The 22,094-nt window shown below is 43.2% G+C and overlaps 1 protein-coding gene across 3 annotated transcripts in view; it reads right to left on the bottom strand.

The window, feature by feature from the left end:
* The window catches only part of LOC131949662 (extracellular serine/threonine protein CG31145), a 77,946-nt gene that overhangs the window by 5,790 nt on the left and 50,062 nt on the right, over positions 1-22,094 (bottom strand). For all 3 annotated transcript variants that reach the window (XM_059311513.1, XM_059311515.1, XM_059311514.1), the window contains exons 3-8: positions 14,406-14,929; positions 13,869-13,987; positions 12,631-12,709; positions 4,413-4,505; positions 3,449-3,561; positions 2,338-2,513 (exon numbers count right to left, since the gene is read on the bottom strand). In XM_059311513.1, the coding sequence (XP_059167496.1) occupies positions 2,338-2,513; positions 3,449-3,561; positions 4,413-4,505; positions 12,631-12,709; positions 13,869-13,987; positions 14,406-14,929 (1,104 nt within the window). The remainder of the gene's footprint in view (positions 1-2,337; positions 2,514-3,448; positions 3,562-4,412; positions 4,506-12,630; positions 12,710-13,868; positions 13,988-14,405; positions 14,930-22,094) is intronic.

Below are 22,094 nucleotides of genomic sequence, written 5' to 3'. Positions count from 1 at the left end.
CCTGGACATAAAATATGTTACATACATCCATCGTACACCTCCCAGTAAGCCTGGACATAAAATATGTTACATACATCCATCGTACACCTCCCAGTAAGCCTGGACATAAAATATGTTACATACATCCATCGTACACCTCCCAGTAGGCCTGGACATAAAATATGTTACATACATCCATCGTACACCTCCCAGTAAGCCTGGACATAAAATATGTTACATACATCCATCGTACACCTCCCAGTAAGCCTGGACATAAAATATGTTACATACATCCATCGTACACCTCCCAGTAGGCCTGGACATAAAATATGTTACATACATCCATCGTACACCTCCCAGTAAGCCTGGACATAAAATATGTTACATACATCCATCGTACACCTCCCAGTAAGCCTGGACATAAAATATGTTACATACATCCATCGTACACCTCCCAGTAAGCCTGGACATAAAATATGTTACATACATCCATCGTACACCTCCCAGTAAGCCTGGACATAAAATATGTTACATACATCCATCGTACACCTCCCAGTAAGCCTGGACATAAAATATGTTACATACATCCATCGTACACCTCCCAGTAAGCCTGGACATAAAATATGTTACATACATCCATCGTACACCTCCCAGTAAGCCTGGACATAAAATATGTTACATACATCCATCGTACACCTCCCAGTAGGCCTGGACATAAAATATGTTACATACATCCATCGTACACCTCCCAGTAAGCCTGGACATAAAATATGTTACATACATCCATCGTACACCTCCCAGTAAGCCTGGACATAAAATATGTTACATACATCCATCGTACACCTCCCAGTAAGCCTGGACATAAAATATGTTACATACATCCATCGTACACCTCCCAGTAAGCCTGGACATAAAATATGTTACATACATCCATCGTACACCTCCCAGTAAGCCTGGACATAAAATATGTTACATACATCCATCGTACACCTCCCAGTAAGCCTGGACATAAAATATGTTACATACATCCATCGTACACCTCCCAGTAGGCCTGGACATAAAATATGTTACATACATCCATCGTACACCTCCCAGTAAGCCTGGACATAAAATATGTTACATACATCCATCGTACACCTCCCAGTAAGCCTGGACATAAAATATGTTACATACATCCATCGTACACCTCCCAGTAAGCCTGGACATAAAATATGTTACATACATCCATCGTACACCTCCCAGTAAGCCTGGACATAAAATATGTTACATACATCCATCGTACACCTCCCAGTAAGCCTGGACATAAAATATGTTACATACATCCATCGTACACCTCCCAGTAAGCCTGGACATAAAATATGTTACATACATCCATCGTACACCTCCCAGTAAGCCTGGACATAAAATATGTTACATACATCCATCGTACACCTCCCAGTAAGCCTGGACATAAAATATGTTACATACATCCATCGTACACCTCCCAGTAAGCCTGGACATAAAATATGTTACATACATCCATCGTACACCTCCCAGTAAGCCTGGACATAAAATATGTTACATACATCCATCGTACACCTCCCAGTAAGCCTGGACATAAAATATGTTACATACATCCATCGTACACCTCCCAGTAGGCCTGGACATAAAATATGTTACATACATCCATCGTACACCTCCCAGTAAGCCTGGACATAAAATATGTTACATACATCCATCGTACACCTCCCAGTAAGCCTGGACATAAAATATGTTACATACATCCATCGTACACCTCCCAGTAGGCCTGGACATAAAATATGTTACATACATCCATCGTACACCTCCCAGTAGGCCTGGACATAAAATATGTTACATACATCACTTTTAACTCCATTTTGTGCTGGAAACATTTTGAGCTTTAACGCTATATTTTACATTATATTTGTAGTTATTCTATTTTCATGATAATAGCTTTTCAAATTCATCAGAAAATGTTTTCCCAATACACAAGAGTTTGATGCATTTAAATGGCTTTAAGTTTTTTCAACAGACACTTCGTTAAATAGATTTACTGACATATTCTACTGTGGCTACCATGCTACATGCATGGCTACCCTGCTACATGGGTGGCTACCCTGCTACATGGGTGGCTACCCTGCTACATGCGTGGCTACCCTGCTACATGCGTGGCTACCCTGCTACATGCATGGCTACCCCGCTACATGTGTGGCTACTCTGCTACATGTGTGGCTACTCTGCTACATGTGTGTTTACCCTGCTTCTTATGTGGCTACCCTGCTACATATGTGGCTACCCTGCTACATATGTGGCTACCCTGCTACATGGGTGGCTACCCTGCTACCTTTCTGTGGCTACCTTTCTATGTTTACTGTAGGATCTCTTCCAGGGATTTCTCCAAGTTTTTCTCTTGGCCATCTGTATTGGTGGCAGGAAGGCGGCCAGAGATCCCTCCAGCATCATGGGATGGCCACAGATGGGGTGAGATGAGTCGCAGTAGTAGGAGCAGGAGCCATGGAAGCACCAGTTACCAGCTGACAGAGAGGGACATATTTTAACAGTGGTGGAACTAGTTAAACAGAAGCTATATACACATTTATATATATACACATTTATATGTTAAACACACACACACACACATATATATATATATATATATATATATATATATATATATATATATATATATACACATATATACAAAAACATTTATATAGGCCTATATATACAGTTGCAATTGGTGACACCTCCCTCTGACTTTGCCAAATGGTGTCAATTTGTGCACACATTATTTTAATCCACCTATAAATCATCTCCCCGCCCTGGTAATAGCTTTAAAGTGTTCACAGTTATTACTAACGATATTTATCTATAGTTTTTTATTAATACAGCTGGATGTAACATTGTTTTCTATTTGCATGTTTAGTTCATGGTGTCCCCCCCCCCCCCCCATTGTCAGGATCGTCAATTTGTCGTAAAATACTTTTTACCTCTAATTAACATTAATTAAACTGGCAAAAAGCATATTTATTATATATATATATTTTGCTATTCTGTTGACTTGGTGGCAACCCCCTAAATGGTGTCACCCTGTGCAGTCAGCACCCCTCCCCCCGCCTAGCAACGCCTCTGTGTATATGTATGTACCTATATGTTTATATGCCATATGGTGACAGGACAAATGATCTCAATGACAAAAGATACCAGGACAAATGATACGATGGACAATCGATCTCATACAATTTTGTCCAAGATATTTTGTCTGAGATGTTTCTTGAATTCATTTGTCATCGAACGGTTTATATACATGTTTATATATTTATATAGGTATAATATATATTATGTGTATTTATACCTATATACATATGTATATAAACACAAATATATAAAGATTTAATCATGTCAAGTTGTAATATTCACACCTAGAAATAAATATCGAAATTTATCTGGTGAAAGGAAATCAACTAACCTGGAGATATAAAAAAGGTTTTTGCCAGTTTGTGATTGGCCAGTCTGTGTAGGTCATGACTCACATTGAGGCTGCGACCGATGGTTGGGGGCACCCGATGAAATCCCAAAACCCTGAGGGACGAGATTAAATAAAAGTTAATACCACACGTCTGCTAAATTGAAACCATAAAAATTCAGCAGTCTGACACTTGTACAAAGTCAAAGTCTCCCACTGCGCCCAGCCCAGTTAGACAGATAGAGTTGGTCTGGTGGGAGTTATTGTTCCTGTACATTTCGTGAGTTATAGTTCGTGAAATACGTGAGAGTTATTTCCCCAGGTAGCAATAAAGTAAAGTAAAGGGAAGCAATCAGTGAGTAGTTAATCTCCCTACAGCTGTATCGGCTCTCCTAACTTTGCATGTAGTGGACTGATCTATTGCAAACAAGGGGACAGTAAACTTATCAAATGAAGCTATTCCACTAGCACTTTTTTCTTCATGTATTCCTATAGGTCTAATAATTTTACTTGTTTTGATCGACAAAAAGAAAACTTTGGTGATGACATTGTTACCAAGCCAACAAATCTCACAAAAAATTTTTTTTTAAAGGAAAATGGGTTTTGTTAAAATCACAAAAAAATGAAAAAATGCACTAAGACGTAAAAATATAATTTAATTTAATTTAAATTAAAGCTACTTGCTAGGCGCTCACTTATAGAAAATATATTCCCTTTCATAGGGAGGGAAATCAGTATTGCTCGAAAAGTAAAATATCAACGAGAGGGAATTCTTGGAAGACAACTTTGTCTGTTCCACATTTATTATCTTAAAGACTTCCACAAGACATAACTAAAGATAATAGATAAAATGGGCTATGGCTAAAGATGAATGATTTGAGTCTAAATGACTAAATATGAATAACTGAAGTGAAAATGACTAAAGATGAGGGGCTAAAGATGAATGACTAAATTAAAACTGACTAACATGTCGAGGTGAAAAGCCGCTATCTCAGCGTTGTGTCTCTCATAGTCAGCGAAGTAGAAGTGGTCTGGAAGAGTTTCTTGGTCACGTGGGAACCTGAGGGTCAAAGATACAAGAGCATGAGAGCTTCCACGTTAAGAGTACATCAGTGTCACAGATATCATGACGTCACAGATATCACGATGTCACAAATATGATGTCATGAATAGAATGACATCACACAAATAATGACGTCACATATATCATGGTACAGTAACACATCATGCCATCACAATTGTCATGATGTCACAAATGTCATGATATCGCAAATATGACGTAATAAACACATCGATGCCACAATATAATCACGTAGCTAATAGCATGACATCACAAATATCTTCAGGTCATAAAAACCATAAAGTCATAAACACATCAATGCCATAATATCATTAAGTATTATGGTTTATAACAATAAAAAGTAAAAATTGTAAAATATATTTAGGCACATCATTGTGCTTGCATGTTTTTTTGCGGTAGGCTTTTCCTTGGTAGGCTTCTCCTCAGTCGGCCTTGTCCGTGATAAGTATCAGAGGCGTAGCGACCCTTCCCGGCGGCCAGGGACAAACTTTTCGATTTGCACCCCCCCCCCCGTCGAGATTTCGATTTGCACCCCCTTCAAACTTTCGATTTGCACCCCCCTCAACCTTTCAATTTATTTTTCCAACCCATTTTGGCGCCCCCTAAGGTCGGCGCCCGGGGACATATGTCCCCCCCCCCCCCGCTACGCTACTGATAAGTATCATGACGCCACGAATATCACCACACTTAAAGACAAGCTGCTGAGTTAGATCTTCAGCGCATTATCTAGTATTTTTTGTGCCTGCAGGATAAAACATGACTGTCTTTCTCTTAAGGTTCAATGTTAGCTTTAGATGAAGGATAGGCTAATGCCTAGCGTAGGGTAAACATTAGGCACAAAGTCGGTCACCCATGGCTGATCAGGAAGTCAAAGTGGGATATTTCTATGACGAAATTCATAGTTAGAAGAAAGTCATTTAACAGGACGTCATAAAATTGATAAAAAAATTCATAAAAAAACGTTTTAATAACAAGCTTTTATGTAATGATGCACTAAAAAGTAGAAAATAAATTATAGACTACTATTTAAATAACTATAAAGAAAAGCGTGGGTCACTTTAGTATCTATTGGATACCTTTACTAATGTTAAGGAAGACACCCACGCTTTTCTTTATAGTTATTTAAATAGTAGTCTATAATTTATTTTCTACTTTTTAGTGCATCATTACATAAAAGCTTGTTATTAAAACGTTTTTTTATGAATTTTTTTTCAGTACTTTACATGTTTTATCTACAATAGAGTTACATGACTAAAAACCATTGCGCGCCTACTGAATATCACGTTCAGTAGGCGCGCAATGGTTTTTGAACGCAGCCATTACGTGGTCGTGATGGCGCAGCTATTGATGACGCGTGTGGTGTGGTTGGCTAGACATGCCTACTAATTCGGTCCAAATTTTAATTAATTCATAAAAAATCAATTAGGCATCCAATTAAGTCAAATTTAGTTTCAGATTGCATTGTCTTCATGTCTTGACCCACGTGCCAACTGTGAATCGTGTCGGTCAAGTAGAACTGTCCGAATTTTCACTCCTGCGTTTCCGTCAAGACAGACTTACGACAGACAGAGGAAGTGAGTTAAATAAAAGCTTGTAAAAAAAATTCATAAAAAACGTTTTAATAACAAGCTTTTATGTAATGATGCACTAAAAAGTAGAAAATAAATTATAGACTACTATTTAAATAACTATAAAGAAAAGCGTGGGTCACTTTAGTATCTATTGGATACCTTTACTAATGTTAAAGAAGACACCCACGCTTTTCTTTATAGTTATTTAAATAGTAGTCTATAATTTATTTTCTACTTTTTAGTGCATCATTACATAAAAGCTTGTTATTAAAACGTTTTTTTATGAATTTTTTTTCAGTACTTTACATGTTTATTTACAATAGAGTTACATGACTAAAAACCATTGCTCGCCTACTGAACATCACGTTCAGTAGGCGCGCAATGGTTTTTGAACGCAGCCATTACGTGGTCGTGATGGCGCAGCTATTGATGACGCGTGTGGTGTGGTTGGCTAGACATGCCTACTAATTCGGTCCAAATTTTAATTAATTCATAAAAAATCAATTAGGCATCCAATTAAGTCAAATTTAGTTTCAGATTGCATTGTCTTCATGTCTTGACCCACGTGCCAACTGTGAATCGTGTCGGTCAAGTAGAACTGTCCGAATTTTCACTCCTGCGTTTCCGTCTAGACAGACTGTCGACAGACTGACGACAGAGGAAGTGAGTTAAATAAAAGCTTGTAAAAATCGTCTTGCTCCATGTCTATCTGTAGATTGTAAAATAAATCACAGCCAAAGTTTGGGGAGTTCTGTCCCTTCCCGGATCTTCCATAAGGCTTGGCACATTGAGTAGAGAAGAAAAACCAAAGTTTACGTTACACTTGAACCCGATCATATTCAATACAAGCTTTAAAAATAGGTGTCACGTGAATGGTAGTAAACCAAATACTATTTTTACTTATTCGGTCAACACTAACCATATACTTAACCGATAAACCATCCCAAATTCTGCCAAAGTGCTAAGCTAAAATGTAAAATTTCCGACTTCCTAACACTATAGGCAACCCGATCGTTAAATAATATTTTCAAACAAACACACCTATTTTTAGAAGAGTCTATTGTGGACATTGATTACACCAAACATTGAAAAGCTTTCACTGGTTATTTTTTTAGGGTTGTCATTTTTGGAAGACTCAGACATTTGAATTTTAAATGAATTTAGTTACCACAAAACCGTCTTGCTAATCATACATCTGTCTACGGCCTAAGGGGTCATCCATAAATGACGTCACGCTTTTTATTTACGATTTTTACCTCCCCCCTCCCTCCCTTCCGTCACACATCGTCACAAAAAGCCAGACTCCCCCCCCCCCTAGAATGACGTCACACCCAGTGTTTCTTCCAGACTTTTTTCTCCGGGGGGGGGGGGTCACTTGAAATTTTCGGGGGGGGGGGGCGGACACTGTTAAAAGTATATATTTTCTATATAAATTTCATTTCGTTCGGGGGGGGGGGGGCGGTAGAATTATTTTTTCGGGGGGGGGGGGGGGGGGGGGCTTCCCCCGAAGAGATGCCTGGAAGAAACTCTGGTCACACCTCAGTCTACAACCCCCCTCAAAATTGCAGTTGAATTTTTCTTAGAACATCGATATTTTTCCAAAATCTCTGTCAACATAGAGTATTTTAATCAATTCCTATTACAATTTATTAAAACAGTTTTCTAAAACGCGAAATAACGTCTAAAATTCGTTTTCTAACATTGCTGTTTTATAATGCAAAAGTGTGACGTCCCACCATCAGACACCCCCCCTCCCCCCTCATCACACACCGTCACAAAATTACGGACCCCCCTCCCCCCTACGTGTGTGACGTCATTTATGGACGACCCCTTACCCTATCAAATCTCTATGCCCTACCCTCGTCTGTATGCCGCACCCAGGCATGTCTGCCCTCACAGCCTGTCTTGCTGTCATACCCCCAGCCTGTCTACCCTACCCCCCCCCCCCCCCGGGGCTGTCTACCCCTCCCCCGGGCCTGTTTACCCTACCCCACGGGCCTGTCTACCCTACCCCACGTGCCTGTCTACCCTACCCCTCCCCCGGGCCTGTCTATCCTACCCCACGGGCCTGTCTACCCTACCCCTTCCCCGGGCCTGTCTACCCTACCCCACGGGCCTGTCTACCCTACCCCTCCCCCGGGCCTGTCAACCCTACCCCTCCCCCGGGCCTGTCAACCCTACCCCTTCCCCGGACCTGTCTACCCTACCCCTCCCCCGGGCCTGTCTACCCTACCCCACGGGCCTGTCTACCCTACCCCTCCCCCGGGCCTGTCAACCCTACCCCTCCCCCGGGCCTGTCTACCCTACCCCTCCCCCGGGCCTGTTTACCCTACCCCTCCCCCGGGCCTGTCAACCCTACCCCTCCCCCGGGCCTGTCAACCCTACCCCTTCCCCGGGCCTGTCTACCTTCCCCCTCCCCCGCCTGTCTACCCTACCCCCGCCATGTTTGGCCCTACACGTCTTGAGGTGAACGGTTTTCTCCTACAACTTTCCAGGAAGTCTCGCATGGAGCATAAAACAGCCATCTAAGACACTCCAATCTAGTGGGGAATAAAACTTTTAAGTGTGGATGACATAACTCTGGTGTGTAACTATTTATAACCCGCCAATCAGAACAAGCCTCCCGAGTACACCAGTTCGACAGACAGCAGCTATAAAGAAATGAGATAACAGTTGACCAGTTTCTGCTCTGTACTTGTCGGTGTGTCGACAGTATTTGCTATCTGTCAATCTAGTCTAGGCTTGCCGTGTGTCGGGTGAAGGTATGGAAACTCTTCCACTGTGTTTCTCTTGTTTAGTGTTCATGCAACTTTGTGGCGCGTCTGATGTCCACCCCCACCCCGACACACCACCCAACACAATCAAATGCTGGCATGATTGTATTGGAGCAGACGATGAGTTTGACCCAGATTTGAAAACGACCGGCACGGGACTACGTGTCGGTACCATACACAAGGTACCACGACATCAACATGTCAGCACCATACACCAGGTACCACAACATCAACACAAGAAGAAGACGCGACACCAGCTTTTCCACAGGGAGCAGCAGGTGAAGACACAGGTAGGAGTGGAGCTGTCACCACGTGACACGCACCACAGTAGAGAAATGTTTCCCACACAAGGAAACCACATACACATTCCAGAATTCAACAAGGGAGGAGATCACAACGGCGGCCGTCAGCTTGCAGAGAAACCAATCGGAAAAACCCGGCAGAGATTTCTTAGGCCTACTAGATCTATAGAACTACCAAGATCTGTGCGGGCTACTAGATCTATAGAACTACCAAGATCTGTGCGGGCTACTAGATCTATAGAACTACCAAGATCTGTGCGGGCTACTAGATCTATAGAACTACCAAGATCTGTGCGGGCTACTAGATCTATAGCAGCACCATCTGCTGACCACCAGACTGACCTAGGTGCTCCACGTGACATAGGTGCTCCACGTGACCTAGGTGAACCACGTGACCTAGGTGAACCACGTGACCTAGGTGAACCACGTGACCTAGGTGAACCACGTGACCTAGGTGCACCACGGACGGTTCCTTCCCCGTGCACGGTGCTGGCAGACGAGCGTGACGTCACGGTCGACTGCTCCAATCTCCAGCTGACCGAGGTCAGTCCTGACTGGTTCCCGGCTAACGCGACCATCGTCTGGCTACAGGACAACCAACTCGACCTCTTGCCCAACTCAACGTTCGGTCACCTCAACGCCCTCCGTCACCTGAATATCGGCGACAACAACATTAAACTGATACAGCCGAACGCCTTTGTGGGACTTGGTTGTCTAGAAATTCTAAATTTAGAAAGGAACAAATTACATCTCTCAGTTCGATCGTACCCACCAGACATTTTCCAGCCGCTCAAAAGTCTAAGAGAGCTACGTCTGCTCCAGACGGCTGAGATCAGTGACACCTCCTACCCTGAAGACTTCCTCCGGCACGTCCGTGGCGTGTCCACTCTGTCCATCAACACTGTGGGCGACACGGTTGAGTTCCCTGCAGACTTCCAGAACCTGACCTCCCTCCGACGTATGGAGATAACTGGCGCCGCCAAGTACGTCACCAGCTCCAGTTTTGATCACGTGGCCCAGGTCGAGGAGTTAAAGATGCTGGGGTTTCTGACTCTAACAAACGTCAGCAGGGCAGCTTTTGTGACGCTGACGCGACTGACGCAGCTGAACTTGTACTACGTGTTTATAGGAGTCAAAACTGCCCTGACGCTGCTGCAGCCGTTCGAGGGCCGGAACATGACGTCAGTGACGCTGGAGTCAGTGAACCATGACATCCACGTGGGCTTCACCGGTCTGCTGGACGGGGACGCCATCTTGACGGCCGACAAGATGAAGCACGCGCTCAAGGTCTGCGTGGGTCAGTTCGCGCTGACCGGCAGCCGCATCTACATCATCGAGGAGGGCGCCTTCTCCTACAGGGGCGTCTGGAACCGGTGCCTCAGGACCCTCGACTTCTCCGACAACGTCCTCGTGGGCACGGGCGTCGCCCTGATGAGCGCCCTCCAGTTCAGGAGCCTGGAGGTGTTCACGGTCACAGGTGGCGTTACGTCATGCTCTGTTTTCCCGCCTTTTTCCGCCAGTCATAGCCCATCAGGTTACAGACCACGTGACAAAACCCTAAGAACAAAAGTCGGTATGGAATATTTACACAAAGATTCCGACCATTCTCAAACTGTGCAGCCTAACAAAACAAGCGACGGACAGATATTTTTATACTTCTCCCCGTCTTTAAGGTCAGTGACCATTCAAACTTTGATTTCATCGGGACCTATGGCGGGAAACTATCAACTCATAGGCGCAGACGGCATCACCAACCTCGACATGTCGAAAAACAACTTCAACAACTTTTACGGTGTCATGCGGGGTCTGACGGGCGTCAGGCGGCTCCTGCTGTCAGGTAACGACATGAGCCACACGGCGCCCCAGTTTCTAGACCACCTGCCCAACGTCCAAGACCTGGCTATGGCCAGCGTGTCCATGGCGCCGGAGTTCATGCCCGCCCACAGCAAGAGAATGTTCCAGACACTGATCAACCTGCGGCGAATCGATTTGTCTTACAACCTTTTCTCCATATTCGCCCGCGACACTTTTCAAACAAACCTCAAACTCGAGGAGGTTTACCTGCGGGGTAACAGGTTCGCGGAGGTTCCGTTCGACCTGAGCCACACCCCCAACCTTAGACTCCTGGACCTTCGAGATAATTCTCTGACTACTCTCGAGGAAACTACGCTGAGAAAGATAGAGAGGATAACTGCGGGTTTTCCTGATTTCCAACTCTTTTTATCGGGGAATATTTTTTCCTGCAGCTGTCAGTCGTTCTACTTCCTGCTGTGGTTGAACACGACGGTCATACAACTGGACGCAGGTCGCAACTACACCTGCATGAGCGGCGGCAACACCCTCGACCACACGGCCAACTACGCCGACATGAGCATAACGTGGAGAAGATGTTCCGCTCAGTTCTTCTTCTCCCTGGCAGTCGTGCTGCTCTTCCTGATGATCATCGGCTTCTTGGTGGTTTTCTTTGTGGAGAAAAATAAACGATTCATCGTGTCGTCCTTGCTACAGCTGATTGGCGGATACCGGCTCAAGACACGTGACAACTACCCCATCGGCGCGTTTGTCGGCTATGCTGATGTGGACTATCAGTTCCCGTGTGGGCCGCTGCGGCTCTTTCTTGAAGACACGCTGGGGCTGACGACCTTCATACGTGACCGTGACCTTCTGCCTGCGCAAGACGTGGCGCGCGCGCTGGTGTTGGCGCTCAATTCGAGCTGGAGGGTGATCCTGGTGTGTAGCGAGGGCTTCCTGCTGAGCGACGAATGGGCGGTCTTCACCTGCAGGTCGGCAGTCTACGCCCAGGCGCCGGACAACCCCCATCGTCTGGTGGTGCTGGTCGAGGGGGGTCAGTACCACCGCCTCCCCACGGAGCTGCTGGGGGTGGTGCATGAGGATGACGTCATTCTGGTAGAATCTTGGAACATGAGTTACGAGCTAAAAGAATCGCTGAGAACTAGGTTATTGTAGCGACATTTTCTGCTCAAATTTTTTTTCTAACAAACGGAAAACTCTTGGACTCACTGGAGACTTTAAGCCAATCAATTTTTAATTTAGTTACACGTCCACAACAAAGTTTTGCAAGTTTTTAAAATTTGTGTATAGAACTTTATGGTCATCGATTGTACAAAAATATGTGGTAAAGACTTATTTGTCCCAAACAGTATTATGTTTTTGCTATGCTGTATATACATGGTTTTTATCTTATTGCAATTTATTGTATTTTTAAAAAGTTGATTATTTATCTAGATTAAACAAAATTTAACACTAGCTATCTAACCTACTTCAGTATTTGTAGCCGTCAATTTGTAGTGAACTAGTAGCCGTGTTGTGTTTTAGATGTTTTTTTAATAGCCTAACAGTGACGCCACTTAAGTCGACCCATCATGGCGACCTACTTAAAAGTACTAATTAGCTGACGTTTTAATCCACTTAAAATGATAATGACCAAACGACTTACCGCATGGGTTTAAACAGGGCCAGACCGTCGTCTGCTAGCGACAGGATGAGCTTGATCTGTGTCCCACCTTCTTTTTGCTCTGAAACACCAGACGACAGTTAGCAGGGGTGGGGTGGATGACATCTAATGACAGCCACCATCCCATGACAACTAATTATGACATCCTCTCTGTGGTCATTGTTCTTGTCTTCTCCTGGGTCAAGCTGACCTCACATTAATTAACCAAAAAAAATAATCTAAATCACTGGTCTGGGGACAGGCTAGTTCACTCTTGCAACTCGAGCATCTGACATTGGCAGGTCTGATATGGCGGGGACTAGACACTAACGCTCTAGGAATGTAAGCAGTGACTGAGGTCAGGCACCAACAACTGACATTGAGGTCAGACGCCAACAACTGACATTGAGGTCAGACGCCAACAACTGACATTGAGGTCAGACGCCAACAACTGACATTGAGGTCAGACGCCAACAACTGACATTGTCAGACACCAACAACTGACATTGAGGTCAGACGCCAACAACTGACATTGTGGTCAGACGCCAACAACTGACATTGTCAGACACCAACAACTGACATTGAGGTCAGACGCCAACAACTGACATTGAGGTCAGACGCCAACAACTGACATTGAGGTCAGACGCCAACAACTGACATTGAGGTCAGACGCCAACAACTGACATTGAGGTCAGACGCCAACACCTGACATTGAGGTCAGACGCCAACAACTGACATTGAGGTCAGACGCCAACAACTGACATTGTGGTCAGACGCCAACAGCTGACATTGAAGTCAGACGCCAACAACTGACATTGTGGTCAGACGCCAACAACTGACATTGTCAGGTTACAACAACTGACATTGAGGTCAGGTGCCAACAACTGACATTGAGGTCAGACGCCAACAACTGACATTGAAGTCAGACGCCAACAACTGACATTGTGGTCAGACGCCAACAACTGACATTGTCAGACACCAACAACTGACATTGAGGTCAGACGCCAACACCTGACATTGTCAGACACCAACAACTGACATTGAGGTCAGACGCCAACAACTGACATTGAGGTCAGACGCCAACAACTGACATTGAGGTCAGACGCCAACAACTGACATTGAGGTCAGACGCCAACAACTGACATTGAGGTCAGACGCCAACAACTGACATTGAGGTCAGACGCCAACAACTGACAATGAGGTCAGACGCCAACAACTGACATTGAGGTCAGACAACTCACCTACATCGACGACCTCCTCTGTGGCCATGTCGTTGAGCAGCCTGGCGAGGTAGGGCTCCTGGGGGTCGTAGAGCGTGTACTGTCGGATCCCGTGGTGGAACTGTTCCCAGGATTGTTTGCTGCAGGGGTCAGACAGGGGTCAGTTAACGTCAGCTGACACACGCCTTAACACAGTCAACACCACACAATTTCCTACACACCAACTTATACGCCCCATGACACCCACCCTTAACACACCCAACTAATGTCTAACACATCTGTCTCACATCCAGACACACAAAAACTCACATCTGAAAAGATAACTAACATCCCCACCCCCACCCGACACGCCCTTTACACTATCTCCACCCCTCAAATCCCACCCCTAACACCTCCCCCAACAACAAACACAGGTACCACACATGACCTACCCCCTCCCCACCCCCTGCCAACACACGTGACCTACCCCCCCCCCCTGCCAACACACGTGACCTACCCTCCCCCCCCCCAACATACGTGACCTACCCCCCCCCCCCCTTACCAACACACGTGACCTACCCCCTCTTGCCGGTGAACGCATCCAGCCGAGGCCCCTTCTTCTTGACGTCATTGAGTCTCTTGAGGAACTCTGGATAGTTGACCTCAGGTGCCACGTCATACAGCGAGTTCTTGTACTTGCTGGCGAACTGTTCCACAAACTCATCCACTTCTGCTATACTGTAGTTAGCGCGGGCTCCGAAACCTTGACCTCGTTTCTGAGAAACCAGCAACGGGTCGCTGTTTCGGTGGTTGGCCAAGACCGGCCCCACCCCCTCATCCCCCTCCTCCTCCTTGTCCCTGTATGTACCATTGTGGTGCCTGTTCCTGGAGACACGGCTCTCCGCCTTCTCCCCGTCCTCCTCTTCGTTGGCCACCTCCTGGGTCTTGGCCGGCGCCACCTGGCGGCTGGTGAACTGACGTATGGTGTCGCCAGCCTCCCGCGGGGCGGGGTCAGGGCCGACAGCTCCCTGGGTCAGCTCAGAGTCGGGGTAGTTGAGGCCGGTCGAGTTGTTGCCACTCTTGTTCAGCCGCTTCCTCGAGACCTGACCAAAGGGGAAGTAATGCAAATATTAAAGGGAAGTAATGCAAATATTAAGGGAAGTAATGCAAATATTAAAGGGAAGTAATGCAAATATTAAGGGAAGTAATGCAAATATTAAAGGGAAGTAAAGCAAATATTAGTCTAAAGCTGTGAGATTTACATCAAGGATATTACAGTAGAAGCTTTCAGATGAGGGATTGGGTCTTATAGTTTTGTTTCGAGGTATTGTACAGTGTCTAATTTTGTTATAGTGTTGGAGTAACAATAACCGTCCTGTAGAAGGAAGACCTACCAGCAGACATACTTATTTTTTAAATCCGTTAAATATGAACTTCAAGTCGTCAGATGGTACCACTTAGGACTAAGATCTTAAAATCGAATTTAAAGTTTAAATTTAAAAAAAAAAAAAAACCTCAATTCAGAATCTATTCTCAAACGACGAAACAAATCGGCTGTAACATGGTTAAGTAAATATTTGGCTACAAGTCTGCAAAAGTTAACAATTTTGCTCAACGTCTTTAAAAAAAAAATTGGAGTCGTGATCCCAGTGACGATATTTGTACAACAGAATAAATGGCGGCCTGTTGCCCTACAAAGGGAAGCAATCAACAGAGAAAGGTCAAACGTTCTTTTTACAGTTATGTCCCTTGAAAATGCCTTTTTTCATTTTGGGTGAAATTGACAAGGGGAACGGATTCAATAAAGAGCTAGATCAGAGGTTTCCAAACTTTTTGGCCCAAATTTTTCAAAGACAGCTCGTAATCAATGAACAGCTTCTGATATTTGCTACTAAACAATTAGCTGCGTTTTTTAAAATCAAATTTCCGTTTTTCAAATGCGGACACTTCTGTCAGTACTTATTCAAATTTGGATAATGTTATCTGTTTGTACTAGAAATAGGATGAAAAAATGAGTGATATTTAAAAAAAACATTTAGAAACTGCTTAATTCTCCTCCAAAAATTTATTTTTACCGAAGTTCTATAACAAATGCAGAAATAATTGATTAAAAAAATATTCTCATTTGTTGTATTAATCTTGTTGACCAGCTATTGCTTTCTGTACATTCCAGCGCTGATTGTTTCATGGAGCATTGTATCAAGGGCTTTGTATCATGGAGCATTGTATCATGGAAATTTGTATCAAGGGCATTGTATAAAAGAGTATTATATCGTGCGAAATTGTATCATGGTATATTGTATCATGTGATAGTGTATCATGGTTTATTGTACCATGTGATATTGTATCATGGTTTACTGTATCATGCGATATTGTAGCATGAAGCATGTACAATGCCGACAACTTTTTATTTTGAAGGCTAAGGAATGTTCGCTAGAAAATATATTTTTTTTAGATATTCAAAGCTGATAAAATTTATTCGTTAAAAAATCAATACGAATCCATTTACATTTTTTAAACGCAAGAATTTAATTTAACAAAAATAAATTTAAAAAAGGGTTTTCACAATTTTTTTTATGATAGCAAAAGATAAAATATATGTGCAAACACATTTATAGAGAAGTGTTCTCTAAACTAAAGTTTTATTTGACACATTTATACATTATGTTTTCTAAAAAAAAAAAAACCTTTGAAGGGAAGTGTTCTGAAAGAAAGCTCCATTAAATAAATGGTAAAAAACCCCAACACATTTTAGAGCACACCAAAGCTAAAAAACCTTACATGTCTACATAGGCTGACCAGGACGGCCAAACAAGAAGATTTCAGGTCAAAAGTTTTGTTTGAAAAATAAAACCAGGGAAAATTTGACGAGTTTTGTCTCAACGTTTCATCCTCATTTTTTTAATCCCGAAAACTTAAGAATTTCAGAAGGTTTAAATTTCTTTTTATTTTTAATCCTGAAATCTTTTAAAGCTGTCAAAGCCCTTTCAGCCATGTTGAAATGACAGGCAGACGAAACAATTAGGCCATCGGGTTTTATACAGGCGGAAGTGTTTAGCTTTTACAGTCTATCTAGGGTTAACCTAGCTGAAGAACACAATGTTTTATGTGAAAATTGCAGAAAAACTGCTCTACATACAAGAAACTTCAGCACCAACGACACGTGAATCACACACAAACTGTGCTCTACATACAAGAAACTACACCAACACGTGAATCACACACAAACTGTGCTCTACATACAAGAAACTTCAGCACCAACGACACGTGAATCACACACAAACTGTGCTCTACATACAAGAAACTACACCAACACGTGAATCACACACAAACTGTGCTCTACATACAAGAAACTTCAGCACCAACGACACGTGAATCACACACAAACTGTGCTCTACATACAAGAAACTTCAGCACCAACGACACGTGAATCACACACAAACTGTGCTCTACATACAAGAAACTTCAGCAACAACGACACGTGAATCACACACAAACTGTGCTCTACATACAAGAAACTTCAGCACCAACGACACGTGAATCACACACAAACTGTGCTCTACATACAAGAAACTACACCAACACGTGAATCACACACAAACTGTGCTCTACATACAAGAAACTTCAGCACCAACGACACGTGAATCACACACAAACTGTGCTCTACATACAAGAAACTTCAGCACCAACGACACGTGAATCACACACAAACTGTGCTCTACATACAAGAAACTTCAGCACCAACGACACGTGAATCACACACAAACTGTGCTCTACATACAAGAAACTACACCAACACGTGAATCACACACAAACTGTGCTCTACATACAAGAAACTTCAGCACCAACGACACGTGAATCACACACAAACTGTGCTCTACATACAAGAAACTTCAGCACCAACGACACGTGAATCACACACAAACTGTGCTCTACATACAAGAAACTTCAGCAACAACGACACGTGAATCACACACAAACTGTGCTCTACATACAAGAAACTTCAGCACCAACGACACGTGAATCACACACAAACTGTGCTCTACATACAAGAAACTACACCAACACGTGAATCACACACAAACTGTGCTCTACATACAAGAAACTTCAGCACCAACGACACGTGAATCACACACAAACTGTGCTCTACATACAAGAAACTTCAGCACCAACGACACGTGAATCACACACAAACTGTGCTCTACATACAAGAAACTTCAGCAACAACGACACGTGAATCACACACAAACTGTGCTCTACATACAAGAAATAACACCGACACGTGAATCACACACAAACTGTGCTCTACATACAAGAAACTACACCGACACGTGAATCACACACAAACTGTACTCTACATACAAAAAACTACACCGACACGTGAATCACACACAAACTGTGCTCTACATACAAGAAACTACAGCAACACCAACACGTGAATCACACACAAACTGTGCTCTACATACAAGAAACTACAGCAACACCAACACGTGAATCACACACAAACTGTGCTCTACATACAAGAAACTACAGCAACACGTGAATCACACACAAACTGTGCTCTACATACAAGAAACTACAGCAACACGTGAATCACACACAAACTGTGCTCTACATACAAGAAACTACAGCGACACGTGAATCACACACAAACTGTGCTCTACATACAAGAAACTACAGCAACACGTGAATCACACACAAACTGTGCTCTACATACAAGAAACTACACCAACACGTGAATCACACACAAACTGTGCTCTACATACAAGAAACTTCAGCACCAACGACACGTGAATCACACACAAACTGTGCTCTACATACAAGAAACTTCAGCACCAACGACACGTGAATCACACACAAACTGTGCTCTACATACAAGAAACTTCAGCAACAACGACACGTGAATCACACACAAACTGTGCTCTACATACAAGAAATAACACCGACACGTGAATCACACACAAACTGTGCTCTACATACAAGAAACTACAGCAACACCAACACGTGAATCACACACAAACTGTGCTCTACATACAAGAAACTACAGCAACACCAACACGTGAATCACACACAAACTGTGCTCTACATACAAGAAACTACAGCAACACCAACACGTGAATCACACACAAACTGTGCTCTACATACAAGAAACTACAGCAACACGTGAATCACACACAAACTGTGCTCTACATACAAGAAACTACAGCAACACGTGAATCACACACAAACTGTGCTCTACATACAAGAAACTACACCAACACGTGAATCACACACAAACTGTGCTCTACATACAAGAAACTACAGCGACACGTGAATCACACACAAACTGTGCTCTACATACAAGAAACTACAGCAACACGTGAATCACACACAAACTGTGCTCTACATACAAGAAACTACACCAACACGTGAATCACACACAAACTGTGCTCTACATACAAGAAACTTCAGCACCAACGACACGTGAATCACACACAAACTGTGCTCTACATACAAGAAACTTCAGCACCAACGACACGTGAATCACACACAAACTGTGCTCTACATACAAGAAACTTCAGCAACAACGACACGTGAATCACACACAAACTGTGCTCTACATACAAGAAATAACACCGACACGTGAATCACACACAAACTGTGCTCTACATACAAGAAACTACACCGACACGTGAATCACACACAAACTGTACTCTACATACAAAAAACTACACCATCACGTGAATCACACACAAACTGTGCTCTACATATAAGAAACTACAGCGACACGTGAATCACACACAAACTGTGCTCTACATATAAGAAACTACAGCGACACGTGAATTACACACAAACTGTGCTCTACATATAAGAAACTACAGCGACACGTGAATCACACACAAACTGTGCTCTACATATAAGAAACAACACCAACACGTGAATCACACACAAACTGTGCTCTACATACAAGAAACTACAGCAACACCAACACGTGAATCACACACAAACTGTGCTCTACATACAAGAAATAACACCGACACGTGAATCACACACAAACTGTGCTCTACATACAAGAAACTACACCGACACGTGAATCACACACAAACTGTACTCTACATACAAAAAACTACACCATCACGTGAATCACACACAAACTGTGCTCTACATATAAGAAACTACAGCGACACGTGAATCACACACAAACTGTGCTCTACATATAAGAAACTACAGCGACACGTGAATCACACACAAACTGTGCTCTACATATAAGAAACTACAGCGACACGTGAATCACACACAAACTGTGCTCTACATATAAGAAACTACAGCGACACGTGAATCACACACAAACTGTGCTCTACATATAAGAAACTACAGCGACACGTGAATCACACACAAACTGTGCTCTACATATAAGAAACAACACCAACACGTGAATCCCACACAAACTGTGCTCTACATACAAGAAACTACAGCAACACCAACACGTGAAGCACACACAAACTGTGCTCTACATACAAGAAACTACAGCAAAATCAACACGTGAATCACACACAAACTTTGCTCTACATACAAGAAACTACAGCAACACCGACACGTGAATCACACACAAACTGTGCTCTATATCGGATGAGCTTAGTGCATGAGGCGTGAGTAAATATTTATTCCCGCTGATGTGCCGCATCAAGTGAGCACGCACGGCCATTTCACGCCCACACCATTGAGGAGATGTGAACAGGTGAAGGACAAATTCGGCTCTCAGGTGCGCTTTGATGTGAAGTGCCAACAGAGGGGAAGTTATCGCCGGCAAGATGACGCTGTTTGAAGGCTGAGGTCCGCAGTCAAGGTGTGGTGATGATGTTGGTTAAGTGTCTGGAGATGGTAGTTGTTGGGGTGTCAGGTGGTAATTGTAGGAGTGTCGGGGTGATGGTGTTGTTATGGTGTCGGGGTGATGGTGTTGGGATGTCGGGGTGATGGTGTTGGGATGTCGGGGTGATGGTGTTGGGATGTCGGGGTGATGGTGTTGTTGAGATGTTGGGGTGATGGTGTTGGGGTGTCAGTGTTGGGGTGTCGGAGTGATGGTGTTGGGATGTCGAGGTGATGGTGTTGGGATGTCGGGGTGATGGTGTTGGGATGTCGGGGTGATGGTGTGGGGATGTCGGGGTGATGGTGTTGGGATGTCGGGGTGATGGTGTTGGGATGTCGGGGTGATGGTGTTGGGATGTCGGGGTGATGGTGTTGTTGAGATGTTGGGGTGATGGTGTTGGGGTGTCAGTGTTGGGGTATTGTGGTGATGGTGTTGTTGGGATGTCGGGGTGATGAAGTTGAGTAAGGAGTGTCAAAAAAAAAAAGAAAGAAAAAGAAACATGAAAAGCGGCTCGACTTTTTTACTAAATTTTAATTTCCTGAAAGACAAAATGGAGCGATACATAACTCACGAATAAAAATTGTTGGACAAAAAACCACTTTAGAGGGACATGGAATTAATTAAATAATTAATTAACTTGCAGCCCGTGTTGAACGAAAATCTACATTTCACACTGCTTTTATTAAAGATCACACAAAAATATATTTCACACCAAAAACACAAACAAAAACACATTTTACACCAAAAGCACAAACAAAAACACATTTCACACTGATTTTATTAAAGCACACACAAAAACACATTTTACACCAAAAACACAAACAAAACACATTTCACACTGCTTTTATTAAAGCACAAACAAAAACACATTTTACACCAAAAGCACAAACAAAAACACATTTTACACCAAAAGCACAAACAAAAACACACTTCACACCAAAAGCACAAACAAAAACACATTTCACACCAAAGCACCCACAAAAACACATTTTACACGAATGCACACACACACAAACGCCAGCTAAATTTATCTACTTTTGTTGTAGTGTTCCCACCCAGAAAGTGGACTGAAGGAAATGTATAGGCCCGCGAACGGCTCTAAATGATGGGTATTTTTTTTTACGTTTGGTTTTATTATTTATTTATTATTCAGATGAGGTTCGTGCTAGAAAGAAACCGCCTCATAAGTGTGAACTGCAAGTGTATTTTGGTTTATTAATTTACTGACAGACAACAAGGTTAAGTATAAAGGTCAAGGCTGCTTTAAGGGTGAGTAAATTAATTACAATTGGCCATGAGGTCGTACAGTGTGAAAAGATTCAGTGGAAATAAAAAATCGACTAAAAAAAATCAAAGCTGCTAAAAATTTTTGTTTAAATTTCACGCGTCGTTGTTGAGGAAAAAATATCAAGTGAGATCAT

This window comes from Physella acuta, unplaced genomic scaffold (genome assembly GCF_028476545.2).
Source record: "Physella acuta isolate Inbredline_101_S28 unplaced genomic scaffold, ASM2847654v3 ptg000709l, whole genome shotgun sequence".
In the NCBI taxonomy this organism is placed as follows: Eukaryota; Metazoa; Mollusca; class Gastropoda; family Physidae; genus Physella; species Physella acuta.
Note: the sequence above shows the minus strand (reverse complement) of the source record. Positions and strands in the feature narration are given on the sequence as shown.